The sequence below is a fragment of the Haliotis rufescens genome, unplaced genomic scaffold (assembly GCF_023055435.1).
Source record: "Haliotis rufescens isolate VD_foot unplaced genomic scaffold, xgHalRufe1.0.p SCAF_11, whole genome shotgun sequence".
NCBI classification, from domain to species: Eukaryota; Metazoa; Mollusca; class Gastropoda; order Lepetellida; family Haliotidae; genus Haliotis; species Haliotis rufescens.
The window spans coordinates 14,883,799-14,903,272 of NW_025963791.1; the positions used below are offsets into that span (position 1 = coordinate 14,883,799).

Here is a 19,474-nt window from a genome sequence, read left to right on the forward strand (position 1 = left end):
AAAGTAAATATGTACGCTGAAAGGTTTTGAAATGTTTTAATTACATTAGAACGAGAGAAAGTAAGATATTTTTTAACAGTCCGCACTCATGGCGATCTTCACTGAAGTAAGTTGATGCCAAACGTCTTATAACATCACAGTACAATTGTATCCTACCACCCATACTTAGGTCCCATTTCGCCGGGAGGTCACATATTTGTAGTTTAATATATATAATGATAGCATTATGATGACAAAACTTGATAAATAATTCCATTTTATGAAATCATAATAATCTTTTTTCTATATTCTGTATTTCCTCCCATGAATTTCAAGATTTGATGGGGATTCACATAGTAATATCATCCTTCAACCATGTAATGACCATGTATAGTCAAACAACTATTAGCATTAGCAGATTAGTTGCATGCTCTCTGCAACTATATTATAACAGATTAGACACATACCCCATCAGCATCAACAGCTCTCACGGTGTCAAGGACACTGCCAAGCCCAGTGGTGTCAGGTATTGTGATGAGGTATTGTGCTCTGTCAAACACTGGTGTATTAATATTTCTGTTGACAATGATGTTGACGGATGTGAAGGCTGTCTGTGATGTCACTCCAGTCCTAGTTGCTCTTACTCTCAACTACAAAGAAATAGAAATATTCAAAAGGATTCAAACAAGGGCTACTTCAAGGTAAACTGTCACAGATGTACAAGCACACAGAACGGTTCTCATTTCATATTCAAAGTATCATCAAGGACCTCACCCGGTAGCCAGTGAGTTCAGCAGTGTCTGAAGTCAGTGTGGTCTTTACACGGACCTCTCCAGTAGAACCGTCCACAGCGAAGAAGTCTGGTCCTGAGCTCAGGCCAATCACTGTGTATGTTACACCAGCCTGTAAATGAAGACAGTCATGTTAGTGGAGAGTAGGAGTTCTCACTATGTTATTTTCAACTCTAATAAAAGCATCACTTAAATATTGGAAAAAAATTCTGCAAGATGGTCATAATTGGGTTTACAATATGGATTGCATATCAGATGCAATGAAGTCAGCAAATTAGTTTGTCTCCAAGAATATAGACCAACCTGTGGTTGAGCCAGTACTTGTGTGATGACAGTGTTGACTTGTGTGTTCTCATTGATAGTTACGTTGTATTCTCCAGAAGCAAAGACCAGCTGGTCACTGTCAAAAGTGACAGTAACTTCTACGGTGGCTGTGGCAAAGAGAGATGGTGTTCCTTCATCCCGTGCTTCTACGTTCAACTGTAATCAGAAAACGTGCAAATCAAGGATGGTAGCCCTGGCAATACAGGTTACTTGACATGAAGAATCTTCAGAATAGGCTTCAACAATAAGTCACTAAGACAACAGGACATATGGGATAGGAAAGGTAGAAGTTACTGAAGAAGATGTCATTATGACAGTTAATACATTCTCACCGTGAAGAATCTTTGAGTGGAAAGTCCTTGAACTGACTTCAGAAGGACAACCTGTCCGTTGTTAGGATCCACGTAGAAGAAACCTATGCCAGTACCACCAACAAGCCTGTACTGAAAGTTACCGTTGGGAGCCTGTAAATGGATAAAGTATTGTGACACAGGAACATTCCATGGCACCAATAATTCAGACAAAATCTTCTCTTTAAATTTACACTGAAAACAATAGTTCTTTGTTAATTAAGTTTATTGATACAAACTCAACAATACGATGATTGATTGACTAAGTACATGGTAATTCATAAAACAATTCATTATCTAGTAACCAACTACCCAATTAAGATGAGAGTTAATTAGTATTACGTCAGGGTTTCAGATAAGATTTTCTGGGACAGTGTTCACTGATAGCCATTTAAATAATCTTCTTCTCGTTTTAATTTTGTAAGTATATAGAAGAACATCCCATTAAAGGTTGATAAAACCATGAACTGTTCTACTGCCATTTGTCTCTTGAAACATCACTGTACAATGGACGATAAAGAGGAGTTCAAGAAGACTGGAAACGGTACAAACCACAGTATCTCTATCCGAGGCTGTTAGACTGGTGACTGTGGTGCCTACAGGAGTTGTTTCTGGTATGGTCTGTTGCACCCGAGAATTTGTGAAGACTGGGGCAAAGAAGTTCCTTGTGACTGAGATAGCAACCAAGGCTGTTGAGGTCAAAGATGGGGAGCCTCCATCACGCACTTGGATACGAGCCTTTTAAAAAACATCAATTAGAAACAAATCAGTTCATGTAAAGTTTCTTAATGAATACTCATAAGTTAGATTTAAATCCCAACCTCTTGCTGCATATATATATACATCATATCCACAATTATGTCTAGTCTCATACATCCTGTACTTACAATGTAGCTAGTCCTGGTGTCGGTAGTGAGGTTGACACCGTTTCTCACAGAGATAAGGCCTGATGGACTGAGATCGAAGTAGGATGGTGTATTGGAGTCACCCAAAAGAGCCAGGGATATTTGATTGAATGGGGTCTGAAGAAAATTATAAAGCAAATATCAGATATTATGTTGTCAACAAAATTATATTTAACATCATATATAGTGGGTTCTTGATACATCATAACGAGAAAAAGGAACAAGAAGCTAAAATTGAAAAAACAATCTGTCTAAAGATACAACAAATGCATATTAGGTAACAGATATTTCTTAAACATGACCTTTGCAAAAATGGAAAAGACAGGCAGTTTAACTTTATTTCAGAATCAGAGTGAAAATTCATATTATCAAATGTGTCACATATATACCAATTGGTTTTTTGGCTTGAAGCAGAAATAAAATGTTAAACAAGGGCAATGGCAATGACTGAAAAACAAAAAGAATCCTTTTAGCCTTATTCCTCAGACATTCCAGCATGGCCTCAGGACAACTTACATCCACATCATTATCTCTGGCAGACACCTGGAACACAGACGTGCCTGCTCCTTGTGTAGCAGGGATGAGTGTAGAGTATGGGATAGCATCAAAGAATGGTGCGGTATTCCTCACAATATTCACAAGGACGGTTGCAGAGTTGCTGGCTGGTTGGCTTGGATTTCCAAGATCTTCACACGTCACTTGGAACTGAAAATATGACAGGGTAAGAGTTATGATCAATTCTTTGATGATGTCCTATTTGCTGCTGATCTGCTCCCGTTTACAGAAGAAGTTATAGAGATTAATCACATACCTGAAGTTGTGTGACGGTGTTGTCTGGGTAATCAGAGATGGCTCTCTTCAATGACACAGTACCAATGTTATTGACTGTGTTTACTTGGAAGAATTGAAGAACAGTGCTATTGCCCGTCAGTGCATACCGCACTTGGTTGTATGGTGCCTACATTGTAAAAGATAAACTCATCAAAATCAAAGCATAAACACCCAACAGTTTGTGGTATAATCAGTCCAAATTACATAAAGTAGTGTGAAAAATACTTCATGATTATACCAATAAAAAGTACAGTGAAAAGCACCTAATGATTATACCAATTCAATGCCTCATCAACTAGCTTCTTCTTTAACATGTCAACTGTGTGCAGAAAATTGTTCCTTTTTTTCAAGTGTTAAAAATCAAATAATAACATGTTTTAAACATAGTATGCTCTTACAAAGTTATCAGCATCTGTGCATGTGACTGGGGTCAGCTCCAATCCTACAAGCTGGTTTTCCAGGATTCGGACTGGGTACACGACTTGATTGAACGTAGGGCTGGCCAGATTCCGATTCACAAACACACGCATCACAGCAGTGTCAGTCAAAGCAGGCTCTCCGCCATCAGATACCACTATACGTAGCTGCATAAAACACAGAAGAACCTTACATATAATTATTTTACAGACTATTGTCACCCTTATATTTTGTCTATAGTCATACTTAGTCTGAAAATGACCTTTCATGTGTATTAAAAATTTCTTTAACTATGCTCCATATAGTAATTATAGCACTAGGACTATCATAGACCTTGTTAAGTCAGGAAATTATGATATCATTTTTAACCCTGATTTTTGCGCTAACAACCTTTTTGCTAACCTACAGTATAACTCTAAAGCGGCTTGGGTAATTGATGTTCTCTAAACAGACCTATTCATGTGCTTTGCAGAGTTTAGAAGTTAGAATGAAAGTCAATGAATCTCTGGATCTGTCAAGATCTGGGTTAGAATAGGTCTTCAGCAACCCATGCTTCTTGTAAAAGGTCAATGATGCTTGTCATAGGAGGTGACTAACAGAATTCGGTGATCAGGCTCGCTGACTTGATTGATGCATGTCATTCTATCGATCACTGGACTGGTCCAGATTCGATTATTTACATACCGCTTTCATATAGCTGGAATGTTGCTAACTGTGGCGTTAAACAAACAAACAAACAAACAAACAAAGAAACACTTAATCTCTGTCACAGTCAGTCCTAAGCAAAGTTTGAGAGGTCCTCAACATGGATACTACAGCTCAAAAGCTCATGGAGCCCAGGAGTGCTCTTAATTTCCATCACTTTCATTGACACTCTCTTTGCAATACTCTTTAAGGAGAACCTTCATAACTTTTCATATGTAATACTCGACTAATGCCCCAAACATAAGCAAATATCACTACAAAATGGTCACAGCTCTCTCACTTACACTGAACACAGGTGTGGAAACAGCATCAAGGGAACTGGTGGTGTAGATCTGCCCATTGCTGGGGTCAATTCGGAAGTAGGCATTAGCATTTTCATCCCCAATCATTGTGAAAGATGTTACATTGAAGGGAGACTGCAATACAAATGAAGAGGTATCAATGTAAGCATGAAACATTTAACTTGCAACAAAATGAAATATGTCCACAATCATGAATTTGAATTGTTTTTTTCTAACCACAAGTAACTCTAAACATGTCTAGCTTGTAATGCACAAGGAGAGATAATGAAGTCTGATGGATTACACATACACTCAGGGACTTTTTATTTTTTTTAACCTTGTGATCACCTGTAAGGAGGGGAAATAGGGCAATCATATACCAGAGGGAATGTTTACGTATTAATTGTATGAATAATGCATGTTGGACTTACCACAGTATCGTTGTCTCTTGCTATAACTCGTGATACGAAAGTGTTGGTTGCAGCATTGCGGAGAATATTTTCATTGTAAGGTTCTTGTAAGAACTCTGGAGGGAAGTTATTCCTCAGAACATTTACTGTCAGTGTTGCTGGTGTACTTGTCAGACGTGGATTGCCATTGTCTGATGCAACAAATTGCATCTGGAAGGAGAATATTTCAACATACTTGTAAATATACCATAATTGTCATAATTCATACTAGGAAGCAGCTATGCCACACACTAGAACACAGACAGAGGATATGGCCTTGTGTGAAATAACTGTAACAATGCTGTGGTAATATTGCGGCTGATTTTTATTATAAGAACTCGGTAATGAAAAAGGAGGAGCAGCAGTTGTATACGTACCACAAATTGGTTCCCAGTAACACTAATGAGTCTTCTACGAAGGAACACAGTTCCAGAGTTGGCATCAATCCTGAACAAATTCTGCCATTGTGAGGAAGCTTCAAATCCATAGGACACTACGGCTCCAGTCTGCAGTGAAATACAGAGTATATTAATAGCATTCATCCTGACACAGACTGTTTTACCTGTCATCTGCACCTCAAACAAGTACCTTTAATCTGAACCTCTAATCTGAACATCTATCCCTGAGTAAATTCTGTACTTAGAAGGTTAGTTGTAATGTCAGCATCTATCCTGACTTCAATCACATGCATCTGATATTGCCAATCTAAGAACTTACGCCTGTGTCAAAGTCTCTTGCAAGGAGGATTGAGACCTGTGCTTCTACACTATGAGTCTCAAGGATAGTGGCAACAACATTCTGTTGTGTGAAGACTGGAGGATTGAGGTTTCGGCGTACGTTGACAGTCAAGACTGCAACAGTGGCACATGGCGGGGAACCACCATCAGCTGCATTTACCCGAATCTAGATCAAGAAAGAAATGGGCAATAAAAAAACTGACATGGTTTATGCTTATTTACTTAACAGTTATTAATTTACAGTATTATTAATATTACTGAGCAGTTGACAATAAAAAATGAAACTTACTCTGTACACATAGGAGGTATCAGTGCTGATGGAGGCTAGCGCACTGATCTGGCCACTTAAAGGATTAATACTGAAGAAGTTGTTGGCATTGTCATCCCCCACAATCTGGTACCTGATGGATGCTGTGTTGTAGTCATTCTGCCAATGCACAGAAGCATCAGGTTATTATCAACACATACAATGGTGACAGGAAACTGATACACTGATAAGTTTCTGTCAGAATTTTTATTTAAATATTATCTGCATAAATTGAGGACTGATGTACAATTACTACAAATATAAAAAAAGTACAAATATTCTTAATCTGCAACAATGATCTGTGATAAGCAGAGCATTGTACTCTTAACATTTGCTTCTGAAGTGTAAGACTTAGCTAAAAAATCAATTATTTTCCCAAATACCAGTTTAATAGTGCACAAATGTTCTTCTCTGAATTTTATTTCTCCCACAAAACTTAACATCAAAACAAAGCATCAGCAAATTTGAATCAGCTGTTTATGAAAAGACGATTACGCAACATTGCCTACAGTGGCCAAGCTGGATTCTGTTAATGAAACCCAAACAGAGTTGCTATTCAGCAACGATAACAACTCTCCTCGCAATATGCTTTCTGTAAAGATGTTATCTAAACTGTTCTGAATTCTAAACTTTTATAAACTAAGAAACAATCATATTATTTATATCAAGAGCATTTCCACCCATCAACCTGTTATTCTTGCTATGGTTACAAAAAATGTACGACTTTCATTAAGTGAGCTAAACGTCCAACATCAAAGTTAAGGTTCTTACCGAAGAGTCTGCATCAGTAGCATCAACATCAAAGAACTGCCCAATGTCTGTCTGATTGATGGTTACGCTCCTTGGGAGTGTTGAGTATGCAGGGCAATTCAGATTCCTCAACACATTAATAGTTACTGTGGCGAAATTGGAACCAGAGAGTGAAGGAACACCAAGATCACGACTGCTGATTGTGAACTGCAAATAAAAAAAGACATTGGTAAGATAACTAGATGGAACTCCAACAGTATCAGTCTGTGCCTGAGTCCACAAGCCCGACCTTGGCTCTTTGTATTATTTTTAGTACATTTTAGTGTTATCGTATGCATTTTTATTACCCAAGCTTACTAGACCAAACAAATGTTACTAGACTCAGTATTCGGACTAGTGGCTAAAGTTGCAGATTGCTGTATGTGAATAACGAAAATCCTTTGCCGTCTATAAACAACTTTAAAAATACAACATACAAAAGTAGTAGAAAGATTTCTCTCATCTTCAAGATATTTACATGACTGCAGTGGAAGGCTGCAGTAGGTCATGACTACTCACAGTATATCTGGTCCTTTTCTGTGTATCAGTGCGTAGGTCTCTCTGTACATACATAGTACCACTATCGGAAAAGATGTTGAAGTATGTGAGTGCAGTGCCATCTCCCGTTGCTTCATATCGTACATCACGGTGGGGAGACTGAATCACACAAACATCATGGCACTATAGTTGTGCAGAAAAGCATTAAAAACTTTTCGCCTCTACATGCTTCATAGTCCCACTATCAAGAGCATTCAAATGAGATTGAGAACCAACAACAGATAACAAAATCCTAAGACAGCAAAGTTCATTGCAAAGAAAATTGAATTAAAAATGAAATAGAATCCTTCGACATTTCACCACACTAAATGTTTCAAAATCTGAGAAAATCATGTAACAACTATACAACAATTGAAATATAACATTCAGATACTATTATATATCTTACAAGGATCTCTATTCATGATTACCTTGCTGTCGCGATCAGTAGCAGTCACTTGGAAGATGGACAATCCCAAAGCCTGAGTCTCGGAAATGGTGATGTTGTAATCAATTGGATCAAAGCGAGGAGCAAACAGATTCCTGTTGACTGTGATGCGAACAGTGGTCGTGTCGGACTTGCTTGGAATACCTCCATCAGCAGCTCGGACTCTCACCTTGGGATCACATTAAGTGTTATGAGCCATGAGTTACAATGAGTACTACCGAGAATCATACAGTAATGAAGAAGAATTCAACAATATGAAAGTAATTTGCAGTATTCACTTGTCCACGGAATTACACTATTGTGCTGAAAGAAATCTGATTTGTTTTCTTGTTTTATCAATACAGCTTATTTTATTTAGACAAATCTTTTGACAATTTTGTTCAGAGAATCAGAATGTGTACAACAGTATTAACCTGACATTGATCATACTTGAAAAATATTTTGTAATTTTTAACATTGGGTATGATTTGATTTCCTTAAGTTTAGAAGCCCTGTTTGACCATTCAAATGCAAATTAATAAATCTACACTAAAGGAGTGAATTTGTGAGTTCTAGGTGAAACACTAAAACATTGAAACATGCAACACAAAATATGCTAGATATATAATCTGAAACACAAAATATCTCCCCCACCCCCAAAATGAAGTAGTGTTTTTTACCTATCTCGCTTGTTCAATGTTTAGGAAAACCAAAGTGTACCCATGACAATAGAAACCAAACACAGGTAACTTAACAGTTCTTCACTGCACTAAGACATAATGAGACACAATATACATCATACTTAGAGCAAGATGAACATACAATAAAGATTACATTCTTATCAGATTCAGGCAATTCTGACCACACTAACAGTATAATACACTCACAATATAAGTTGTCTTGTCATCATTCAAGACCGGTGCTTTGACGAAAATCTGTGCATTGTTGTTATCAGTTTGACGGATATCAAAGTAGACAGGAGCTGTGTCATCACCGATGAGAGTAAACTGAATGGTGTTGAAAGGAGCAACAAGATCCCTGTCCACGGCATTTACTGTGAAGACAGGATCATTCACACTGGCATCTTCCCGCAGATTGGTTGTATATGGCTCATTGTTGAAAACTGGAGGGAAGTCGTTGCGCCGTACATTGATGGTCACAGAAGCAGGAGTGCTGTCCAGCGATGGGGAACCACGGTCACGGGCCACCACTTGCATCTGTGTACAAGACGTACATTCATCAAGGCATAAATTTTTAGGATGTATCATACATGTAGGGAAAGACATCTTTCAAATACAGATGATACAAATATTATTTTAACAAATCAATGTAAAGGAAAACGGGTGGAAACTTACAGAGTAAACTGAAGCTGTGCATGGATTATAGAGTAATGAGCGTCTTGCAGTGATGACACCAGTGTCAGGGTTGATGGTGAAACATTCCAGATCCTCGGGGCCATCAGATATCACGTATGTAATCTGGTTGTTGGGTGCCTGTGAAGAAAGAATGGTATTAATTAACATACACTTTTAATTGTATCATTCAATGCGGCGAAAAACTTATCACTATACCCTGTGGGCAGCAATAAACTGTCACAAGTGTAAGGAAAAATATACAACAAATTTACAACAATATATATATATAACAATATATATATATTTAAATTAAAAACATCAAATGGCACATCAAATGCCACGTAATTATTACTTGAGAAGACTAAAACTATATTTCCTAACCGTTGGGTCGGCATCTGTAGCATTGACATCAATGATGGGTGTTCCTAGTGAGAGAGTTTCTAGTACTGTCTCAGTATAGGTAGCCGGGGAGATGATGGGGGCCTGGAAGTTCGTGGTGATGGTCACAATGGCAGTGGTTCGGTTACACAGACCACCAAGGTCACACGCCTGGATACGCAGCTACAATAGAAACAGTGTCTAGGTTCATTACCAGTGATGTAAAAACAGGAAAGTTCACAGAGAGCATCATTCATTTATCACATTGACAGTACATGTAACTGAAATTCAGGAAGTTAAGCTAAAGAATAACCAGCAAGATTCATTTGTTTTATTGGTTGTTTAATGCTGCACTCAGCAACATTCCATCTACATGATGAAAGTGTGTAAATGATCTGGACCAGACAATCCAGTGATTGATATTATCACATTGATCCATGCAGTTGGAATACAATGACATGCAATCAACCAAGTCACTGAGCCTGACAACCCAATCCATTTTGTCACCTTCATACGACAAGCATAGGTTGCCCGGGACCAATATACTTCCCTGGGGTCTTCACAAGCGGGACCTAGAATGGAAGACAATAACCTACCTGATACAGATTGTCCGAGGTTTGACCCAGTTCATTGCTGATCTCAACAAGTCCAGTCGTGGGGTTGATACTGAAGAAGTTAGGGGCTTGGTCATCACCAATGAGGGTGTAACGAATCTGACCAAAGATTGTTGTCTGAAATGGATAATTACACAATATATGCCAGAAGCACTAGCCAATGTATCTTGTGCCTGTGTTATTACAATAATTTTAATGTTAATAACATAGGTCTGGGGACAATTTCTGCTTACATACAGTCAACACAAAGTGTACTTGAGGACCTCTAAACTAACATATTAACGAGCATCTGACCATATTAATACCTATGCTGAAGATAAGAATTTGGCCATTTACAGTCATAAATGTCTGCATCTTAAATTGATATACAGTTTAGCCAACACTGAGCCATATGAGAGCTGAGACTACAATGTTTATGTTATGGAATATAATTCTTGATCATAATGGTCTGAAATGTAGGTTAAGTACCAAGTGTACAAGATTTTCAGATACATGGTAAGGTGAGGCGAAATGGGATTTAACGTCACATTTAATATAAAATACAAACCATAGGTCTTGGGATATCTAAGATGTACACACAGCTAAACCAGGGTACAATTAGGCACGAGTATCTCGAAACATACTGACGAGTGTCTAATCACATCAATACCAATGTTGATGACAAAACTTGGGCCAATTACAACGAAATATGTCTGTCATAAAAATCATTCACATACACAACACAGTGCAATGTATGTACTGAAACTATAATGTTTATTGAACACAAGTTTAAGTGAAAATAGTACCTGTACTTGAGTCTTAGAATCAAGGGTTCTATAGATGTTTCTACAGTAGTAACACACAGAGAGTATGTGCGTTTATAATGTACATGCAGGACTTACAGGATCATCCCGATCAACTGCTTGAGCTGTCAACACCCCTGTGCCAGCACCAAGAGAACGCTGGAGGTCTCTTCTGTATGGCTCATTGATGAAGAGAGGTGTGTTGAGGTTATGTTTCACAAGGATGGTCACATAGGATGGGGCATCAGAACATCTTGGACTGGAGGCTGAGTCACACACTGACACAGTGCCTACGTAACTTGACAGATCGGACCGGAGGCCTAGATCTTTCTTAACATACACAGCCCCAGATGAAGGATCCACACCAAAGTACTCATTGAACAATGCACTTGATGTTGGTCTGAACACTATTGTGTTATATGGTGCCTGGAAGTAGTGAGAATGATACATGCAGGGCATACAACAATACATCATGACACTTACATGAAATAAATCAGCCAAGTGATAACAAAACTATATAACGATAGGAATAAAGCATGATCTCACCTGGGCATCACTATCAACAGCATTGATGGTGAGGATGGGTATGGAGATAGTCTGTGTGGCCAAAATTTCCACACTGTAGTTTTGAGGCTGCAATCGTGGTGCATTCAAGTTCCTGTTTACAGTTACTAGCACTGTTGATGTGTCTGTGAGTTGTGGAGTTCCTCCATCAGTGGCCACAAGTCGAAGCTGAGTTAAACAAAAGTAATATTAATAGTGACACCTACATCATCAATGTTCTGAAAAAGGGCAAATAACATGTAGGTAAACAACTATACATCTGGGAATAGATAAACATAGAAAGGAACTCACCACATATTGTTCTCTATTATCAGAAGAAAGGGTAGTTCGAGTACTGATGGCTCCACTGCCAGGATTCACTGAAAACAAGCTGAGCGCCACACCATCACCAATCAGAGAATATGTGACCACATTATAGGGACTCTGAAAAGAAAAAGAACAGTTATGCTAAAACAATTCGTTCATTTAAAATAATACATCCACATATAATGAAATAAGAAATTTAGAAATAAATAAAATTAGAACATGATAAAATCCAGGTTGGCATCTAGACTCAATGCTCAAAACAATCCATGTGCACGAGTTCAGGCAGAAAATTTGACAATCAGTTGAAATCTAGGTCATATATACTTGAATGCATAGCAATATATTGAAATGATAGTTGAAAATATATTTGAGTATCATTGCATCATATGTTTTTGACAATTATAGGTTTTTGGACATATGTTTTTGTACGGCCATGTTTATCGTGATTATTCGTGCAATAACAACGGGTGTGGCATGACACAGACATTGTGAATACCCAGATGATGGCTTGTTTTTGAGATAAAGCTGTCTATTATAAGTGAGTGAGATGTTCTACAGTTGTTCTTGTGATTAGCGAGAAAACTATGAATGATTCTTAAGCATCTGAAAACCCATTTCACAGGGATACAACAAAATTCACTAAAATATTGTTAGAGGAATACCATGAACACAAACAAAACTGCTACTGCTTTCATCTTCAAAGCAAGTGACTGAGAGTTGCTTCCTTGCATTTATTACAGTATCACAGAGTAGGACACTATGAAGTGGCTTTAAGTTTAGGATCATATGGAAATTAGACCAATGCCTTTTGTGTGGTGAACACTTTCCCAATAGACTCCCCACGGTTTACGGTGTGAACTACTTATACGTACACTGGTGTCAGCATCTGTAGCAAGCACATTTGTCACTGGGGAGTTAGTGGGAGCAGTGAAATCAATGCTTGCAGTGTAGGGCTCATTCTGGAAGACAGGGGGGAATTGGTTGCGGATAATGTTGACACGCACACGTGCATTTGGCGTGGATGTTTGTGGTGGTACACCTTGGTCAGTGGCTCCAACTGAGAACTGAAAGTCAGAACGTACAAACAAGATTAGTGAAATGAAATAAAAACAAAACATGAATGGCATGAACCAAATATATAATATTGCAGTCCACACTGATAATGCACTAATCCTATGTAGGTATTCACCTCAACAGAAGGAATGTCCGACGGGTCCTGGGTGAGAGGCAAGCGAACATAGATATTGCCACTTGATGCATCAATTCGGAAATATGTGGAGGCAAAGTTCCCGGTCAAGTCTAACAGTGAAAAGGTGAATTCACTCTGAGGACCCTGAAACAGAAAATGAACTGCATGTACCACACTGTTTCACATCAACAATACAGCTGGCATTATCCCTCGGACATCATTTAGTCATTTTTACAATGCAAACTGTGTACTTTGACTATTGAAATCACATAGAAACATATTAAAAACAAACATTAAATTGATGTCACAAGTCAGTAAGTTCCAACTTACAGCTCTGTCTGCATCTGTTGCTGTGACACGCTCAATACTGCCAGTAAGGTCCTGAGTCTCGAAAATGGTCACATTATAAAAGCTTCTGTCAAATACAGGACCATTGAGGTTCCTCAAAATAGTAACAATTCCAGTGATAGAAGCACTCCTTCTTGGAGATCCACCATCCTTTACAACCACTCGTGCCTAAAAAACAATTTGACATGTTAAACAACAGTAATCAGAATCACACCTCAGTATCAACAACAAATCTTCATTTACGACTACACTTGAGTTTCATTCATGGATAGATCTGCATTATCTGGCTCCTTAGTAGCACATCTTCCTGTTAAAACCTTAGTTGAAATTCTATTGATGGTTTTACATCTTCATTAAATAACCAACTGCACATAGACTTGTTTAAAATTCAGTTGACTTTATTTAACAGATAGTTTCGAATCTGCATTATGTTGGAGATCACAAGAAAATTCCTTTACAGCAGTAAACTGTCAGCATTAACCAATACAAACTAGCTATCCAAAAATCCATTCATACAATAAGTCTGAGGGAAATGAAGACATACCACATATCTGTCTATATTATTCCTGTCAAGAGGACTTCGGACTGTGAACACACCAGTCTGGCTGTTGATTTCAAAGAAATTGCCAGTATTGTCATCTCCAATCAAACTGTATTCCAATTGTGAGAATGCAGTGTTCTGCAATTTAAAGCAACAACAATCAGAATAGAACTAGAGAAACAAATCAGTTATTGCAATACTGAACAGATGACATTAAACTGGGGTATTAATAACATTCATAAATTACCAACACAAGGGGTATTGGATATATCACATTTTCAAGTAACTCACTGCTTGGTCAGCATCACTGGCTTGGATCTGGAAGACTGTAAATCCAACATTTTGATTCTCAGGAATGGTTCTGGTATATGGACCACCTCCAATTACAGGAGCATTGAGGTTTCTATCAATCCTGATTGTTGCTGTGGCGATACCAGCACTCTGTCTCACAGGAACACCATTGTCTTGGATTCTCAGGTTCAACTATTAGAAGAAAACAGTGGATTATTTGCCACAGATTCTGAGACAGGGAATGATAAATATAGTACATAGTCCATATTACAAACATCAAAAGTACAAAAGGAAAGTTACGAATACTTAGTGTGAACATACATATATTAAGATAAGTATTGCTATTGACAAAACTGTCATACACTATGTAAATTCTGAAGCACCAATAAATGAGTAACCCTACGGAAGAATTATATTTTAATAAAATTGCACTTTTCACCAAAAAAAACAAAACAAATAAGAGATTGCAAACATGCACTTACATTTTGTCCACATAGCTCGCATGAGCACAAAATAGTGTTATAGATATATGTTGATAATAACTATATACCAACCGTGCACTGGGGAAACGTGGAGGTTGTGAGAGCACGTGAAGCGACTATGAGGCCTGAAGCTCCAAGCAGGAAGTAGGAATCACAGCCTGCGGGAGTCGCCGCCTCTACTGAGTAGCTCAGGGTTTGCTGCAATAGACAATTGTAAACCAATCAAATAATGGTTAAAAAGTCACATTTAAAGGTTACTTCACTAGCTCACCAGGATATGTAGTCAACTGTTTAAACTGTGCACAAAGACAGCCGCTTAATAAAAGTTTCTGTCAGCATTGTTTCTCAAATATTTTCTGCATAAATATGGAGTACAAAAGTATTTAAAAAAATGAAACATGTAACTAAAATTCCACAATATTTCCAAATCTGCAAGAATGAATGAAACAACAGTATGTTACATTAGCTTTACACAACGTCAACTCTGAACCTTTACCTAATTTGAAGAATCATACACCATATTTTGTTCAAATCGCTGGGATTTTACTCTCAAAGAAACAGGAAATACCAATGATTTGAACAAGATATGATGTCATCATAAAGAGAAACATACATGCCGAAGTTCAGCTTCCTTAGTCTGGCAATTTCAGAGAAGATGTTTACAGAGCAAAATTGTATTTTGAGAGAATTTATAAGCATAACAGTACATTTTGAACAGAAATGATGGAGGTGTTTCATTATAGATTCCATAGCAACCACATTGAAAATCAAACCTCTTGAACAAATTCAGATGCCATCATTGGGAAAAAGTTTCCCAAAGAGATGATGATTACAGCAAGAAAATGCATTTTGAGAGAATTCAGAAGTATAGTCCAAAGAGTAAATGTCAAATATAGGTTTAAATTAAAAATATAAAAACAAAACATGTATTGAACCCCACTACATGTACTAACTACACATACAAATTTCATTACATTTTGAATAACAACTGCAAAATGACCATGAATAGCTTTTTAATATGGCTGCCTTGACAAGCATGACATACGCAGCACTTGACTTTCAGGCAGATGAGCTAAAATTAATGATAAACATTAACTAAAGGTCCTATTATATATACATATCAATCCATGCACATGAACACACAATTAAATTATTCCTAATTTGTTTCAATAATGATAACTCCTGCCAATGAAAATGTGACAAATGATATATCTTACTCCATCTTGGTCACTGGCTTCAATCTGGATGACAGACACACCAAGATCGTATGTCTCTGAGATCGTTCTGTCATAGGATGCCGTTGTGAAAACTGGAGCATTGGGATTTTTATTTACTGTGATGGTCAGGTTGGTCAAGTCTTTTCTGTTAGGGCGAGAAGAGTCAAATGTGGACAGGCCAAGCTGGAATAGAAAACAAAGAGATTACTGACTAGATCATGACAGTGTGTAAAAGTAGTTATTTTGATATATGCAAGTAAATGCCTCCTGGTGGGTGTATTACCGGAGAAAGAAAGAAGTCAGAAAGATTGTTATTCCTACTTTGGAAATGATCCTAGCATGTCAGCATATTCAATCTGTTGTAATAGCAAATGGGCAGATTATTGACCCAAATATGTGTTGTATGTAGTGCAGGTGCATACTCATAACACTTATGACAATTACATTGTTTACAGTGCTTGAAAGTATGTAACCGTGTAACTGTGTCTGAAGGCACATATAGTGGGAGAAGGAGCTCAAAGTAGAATGTAGCAATTACAGTGTAGACAGGGATTATCTGACATGATGGGATTTACTGAGCATCATGCTATGTTGAAGTGCAGCGAATGATGGCACTTACATCATATGGGGTACACTCAGCAATACTCCAGCTATATGATGTAACTAACTCATGTTATTGACATCATCAGCATCAACAGATGAGCATAGGACAGATGACAAACAAATTGTCACTGAGCATGACCAACCAATCTATTCAGTCGCCTCAGAAGCACAACAGGTGCACACTTCAGGGATAGAAACTAACAAAGAAAGTTTACAAACCTGCATAGTAATACCATATAGCAATAACCCACGTAATGTTTGAAATTCTACAAGCCCTTAGGATACCTTTAACATTAACAAAGCTGGTCCGGGCTAGTGTAAATTTCTATCCTTGCACTTGGTGTGAGTTGGTGAGATTAAGTTTACATTGCATAGGCAATATTGCAGCACTTACAGTGTTGTAAGGGACTTAAAAATAGGAAAGAGATTACAGTGTCACTTAGGACTCACATGACAGCAAGGATTTACAGTGTCACAAGAAACTAACATGATATGAAGAACTCACAATGGAAGAATGAACTCAGGACATGGAAACTCCCATGATAATGCAGCTTTCTGTGTTCTAGACACTTACGGTGTATGAGGAAGCACTCTCTGCAGCTATTGACTGAGACAGGAATATTTCACCCGACGTTCTGTCCACACGGAAAAAGGCTGGTGCTGATAAGTACTGTCCAGTCAGCTCGTAATTCATTGCTCCCTGAAACAGTTTATTATATTTAACATGGTAACTGTGACATCATGGATGATTCAACGGTGTTTATTGACATGCATACTATTAAAGTTATCAAAATTAATTTTGTATAAATCAAACATGTGTGAACAGCTGATTGCTATTATACACAAATACAAATACACATGTAATCTCAACCTCTGCATATAAAACATTGTCTGGCATACAGTACACAAATACCATTGAATTTGTAAATCATCAATTCTAGTGATATTTTATCGTACATTTCATGTTTTCATTGACCAAATTTGCAAACAAACACGCAAACTCCTATTGCTGCCATGACCAGAACACGAGATGCGCAGTAAAGCAGTGTGCGCATAAAGGAAAGTAACTGCACGCTATATTGGATCACATTGTTTTTAGTATTGCAGCATTTCAATGCCAAGGTCATGTGTTAAAGACGCGATATATTTAAGGATTTATTTTTTTAAATGGAAATAAAAATTAAACTTGTAGCAGACATTTTGATGATGCATAACATACAATCATGTCAGGATCCATTGCCTGTGCAGTATACACACGGGTTCCAACAGGATCATTGAAGTTGATCCCAGAAACATATGGTTCATTGATGAATGCTGGTGGCTGGTTGTCACCTTGGACAGTGACAATGACGCTGGCAGTTGAGGATCTTTCTGGATTCATTCCATCCCTTGCCCGAACTGTGAACTGGAAAACATTCAAACAACATAAAGAATCTGTTTCATCTAAAAATCACCGATACTTATCAGGTTTGTATATACATGTTGATAGGTGATAAGGGATGCAGTGTGTAGAAATCTGTTAAGGAATATTGTGTTTGATATATCACTTGATTAATCACTACAGCTGGCATCTGACAAGCAACATTCATTCACTTGAAGAGAGTGGTTCAACAGAGAAAGTAGGGTACCTCAAACCTCCTGGTGTTGGTGGATGTCAAAGGTTTGGCAACACGAACAAGGCCGCTGAAAGGTCCTAGGTAGAAGAAATCTGTCTCTCCAGTCTGGTAGTTTATCACTTCATAGCGAACTGTATCCTGCATTAACAAAGCATTGATGAAATGATGATCAGATATATTTTACAGGGTTAGAACTTAACTAAAAAGTTTTACTTGCCCAGGTAAAGATAAATTGACCTTGTAATGTTAAACAATGGGGAAATTTGGAAATTTGTACTATTCCAATATCCTAGTAGTATTTTACTATATATATTTGAAATAAATTAATAACCATAAGCGTAGCACTTTGGTACAGCTCATTGCTATTGCCGGATATTTTTTTCTTATGGAACAATTTGACTAATCACTGCCGATGGCATTTATGTTATATATATACATTCTCTATCAACTAAAGTTCCTTTCAAGGCCTCAATAGCAGTAATATGACGGTGGTTGCTGTAAATAACGGTGAGTTATGCGAGTTATCACTTCACATACAATTTTGCCGAACTGAAAATAATCAATATTGAATGAAATTTTGAATAAAATTAATAAAATAGATTACAAAGGTAAGTCCAGATATATAATGAACTGTTTTTATAACCAGACCGTGTAATTACATGATTAGTTTGTGTACTTCGTTACGGACTTGCTGACATGGTATTTCCAGTGTTACGTGCTCACAGTTATGTCTGTGTTGGGGGGGAAAAACATCAAAACTCTTCCACCCTGTGTATATGATGCCCCCCACTTGAAAGCCCCCTAATTCCAGGTATGAAAAACTCACTTTACACACAGCAATATATGGTACATACAACTGTACATTCATAACATCTAGATAATGCATTGTTAAACTGCAATTCAATTGACAGCATGGATAACATGTAATACATCAGGTAAATAAAACATAATCATAATTCCAAATATAAAGAAAATGCAAAACTTTCAATAGGTGTGTTGGGTTCTAATAAATTTAAAACAAAATTGGCTTAATTGAGGGACAAAAATCTTTGAGGTAACTTCCATAAAGATATGTTCATATAAATAAACCTACCCGATCAGCATCAGGAGCATACAGTTGAAGGATTGTCGACCCCAGTTCACGGGTTTCATCAATTGTCACCTCATAGATGCTGTCAGTTTCATTGAAGACAGGACCATTTGGATTCCTTGTCACTGTGATGGTGACATTGGAAGTGGCCTTCTGAAGGTTGACGGTGAACTGCTTATCTGCTTCAACTTGAAGCTGAGGAGAAAACAAGCAATCACAGGTTAACTTAATAGGTTTAGTTTCTACATACTGTATTATCCTCAAAACAT

At 37.6% G+C, this 19,474-nt stretch overlaps 1 protein-coding gene across 4 annotated transcripts in view; it reads right to left on the reverse strand.

Moving 5' to 3' along the window:
* The window catches only part of LOC124110627, a 120,236-nt gene that overhangs the window by 52,964 nt on the left and 47,798 nt on the right, over positions 1-19,474 (reverse strand). For 3 of the 4 annotated variants that reach the window (XM_048392282.1, XM_046469936.2, XM_048392283.1), the window contains 35 exons: positions 19,209-19,400; positions 18,128-18,253; positions 17,719-17,904; positions 17,074-17,199; positions 15,897-16,079; positions 14,752-14,877; positions 14,198-14,389; positions 13,910-14,044; positions 13,348-13,533; positions 13,018-13,161; positions 12,701-12,892; positions 11,814-11,945; positions 11,505-11,690; positions 11,058-11,384; positions 10,159-10,293; positions 9,566-9,745; positions 9,185-9,322; positions 8,717-9,046; positions 7,834-8,019; positions 7,385-7,522; positions 6,848-7,033; positions 6,059-6,196; positions 5,750-5,935; positions 5,410-5,538; positions 5,015-5,203; positions 4,587-4,718; positions 3,579-3,764; positions 3,161-3,307; positions 2,866-3,054; positions 2,332-2,466; positions 1,997-2,182; positions 1,427-1,558; positions 1,074-1,250; positions 754-882; positions 447-629 (listed from right to left, as the gene is read on the reverse strand). In XM_048392282.1, coding sequence (XP_048248239.1) covers positions 447-629; positions 754-882; positions 1,074-1,250; positions 1,427-1,558; positions 1,997-2,182; positions 2,332-2,466; positions 2,866-3,054; positions 3,161-3,307; positions 3,579-3,764; positions 4,587-4,718; positions 5,015-5,203; positions 5,410-5,538; positions 5,750-5,935; positions 6,059-6,196; positions 6,848-7,033; positions 7,385-7,522; positions 7,834-8,019; positions 8,717-9,046; positions 9,185-9,322; positions 9,566-9,745; positions 10,159-10,293; positions 11,058-11,384; positions 11,505-11,690; positions 11,814-11,945; positions 12,701-12,892; positions 13,018-13,161; positions 13,348-13,533; positions 13,910-14,044; positions 14,198-14,389; positions 14,752-14,877; positions 15,897-16,079; positions 17,074-17,199; positions 17,719-17,904; positions 18,128-18,253; positions 19,209-19,400 — 5,964 coding nt within the window. The remainder of the gene's footprint in view (positions 1-446; positions 630-753; positions 883-1,073; positions 1,251-1,426; positions 1,559-1,996; positions 2,183-2,331; positions 2,467-2,865; positions 3,055-3,160; positions 3,308-3,578; positions 3,765-4,586; positions 4,719-5,014; positions 5,204-5,409; positions 5,539-5,749; positions 5,936-6,058; positions 6,197-6,847; positions 7,034-7,384; positions 7,523-7,833; positions 8,020-8,716; positions 9,047-9,184; positions 9,323-9,565; positions 9,746-10,158; positions 10,294-11,057; positions 11,385-11,504; positions 11,691-11,813; positions 11,946-12,700; positions 12,893-13,017; positions 13,162-13,347; positions 13,534-13,909; positions 14,045-14,197; positions 14,390-14,751; positions 14,878-15,896; positions 16,080-17,073; positions 17,200-17,718; positions 17,905-18,127; positions 18,254-19,208; positions 19,401-19,474) is intronic. The other variant, XM_048392284.1, reaches the window with a different exon arrangement.